A 913-nucleotide genomic window follows, 5' to 3' on the forward strand; every position below is an offset into this window, starting at 1 on the left:
AAGGAAAAAATGAAGAAAAAATATGAAATAATAAGATTAATTAATAATAAAAGCAAAAGTTGAAAATAAAAGGATGAGATAAATTAACAAAGAAAGAAAGAAAGAACAAAAAAAAGCAAGCACAATCAAAAGAAAAAGTAAAAAGAGCTTTATTGTTTTTAATTAGTTTTTATAATTCAAAATATCACAATTCAAAACAAATAAACTGATTTTACCTAAGTTGTAGTGTCAAATTTGAGAGATTAATAAACTTTGCTAAACCAGAACCTAAGCCTGATGCACCTTCATCACCAACTTTATTAAATCTTTTTAAATATTGAAGAAAAAATATATAATTAAATAGTTAATTAGAAGGAAAAAATGAAGAAAAAATATGAAATAATAAGATTAATTAACAATAAAAGCAAAAGTTGAAAATAAAATGATGAGATAAATTAACAAAGAAAGAAAGAAAGAAAGAACAAAAAAAAGCAAGCACAATCAAAAGAAAAAGTAAAAAGAGCTTTATTGTTTTTAATTAGTTTTTATAATTCAAAATATCACAATCCAAAACAAATAAACTGATTTTACCTAAGTTATAGTCTCAAATTCGAGAGATTAATGCACTTTGCTAAACCAGAACTTAAGCCTGATGCACCCACTGCACCAATTTAATTTGAACTTTTTAAATATTGAAGAAAAAATATATAATTAAATAGTTAATTAGAAGGAAAAAATGAAGAAAAAATATGAAATAATAAGATTAATTAACAATAAAAGCAAAAGTTGAAAATAAAATGATGAGATAAATTAACAAAGAAAGAAAGAAAGAAAGAAAGAAAGAAAGAAAGAAAGAACAAAAAAATGCAAGCACAATCAAAAGAAAAAGAAATAAGTTCTTTATTGTTTTTAATTAGTTTTTATAATTCAAAAT

The 913-nt window shown here is 21.5% G+C and overlaps 1 protein-coding gene across 1 annotated transcript in view; it reads left to right on the plus strand. All coding sequences in view use genetic code 6, as the record gives it.

Annotated features, from left to right (window-relative positions):
* Positions 1-843: 843 nt before the first annotated feature.
* Positions 844-913, plus strand: part of TTHERM_001295279 (hypothetical protein) — a gene marked incomplete at both ends in the record, with an annotated part of 210 nt that continues 140 nt past the window's right edge. The window contains one exon of the mRNA XM_012798782.1: positions 844-913. This exon is cut by the window's right edge and continues 140 nt beyond it. Within this exon, the coding sequence (XP_012654236.1) occupies positions 844-913 (70 nt within the window).

The sequence above is a fragment of the Tetrahymena thermophila genome, assembly GCF_000189635.1.
Source record: "Tetrahymena thermophila SB210 genomic scaffold scf_8254557, whole genome shotgun sequence".
Classification (NCBI taxonomy): Eukaryota; Ciliophora; class Oligohymenophorea; order Hymenostomatida; family Tetrahymenidae; genus Tetrahymena; species Tetrahymena thermophila.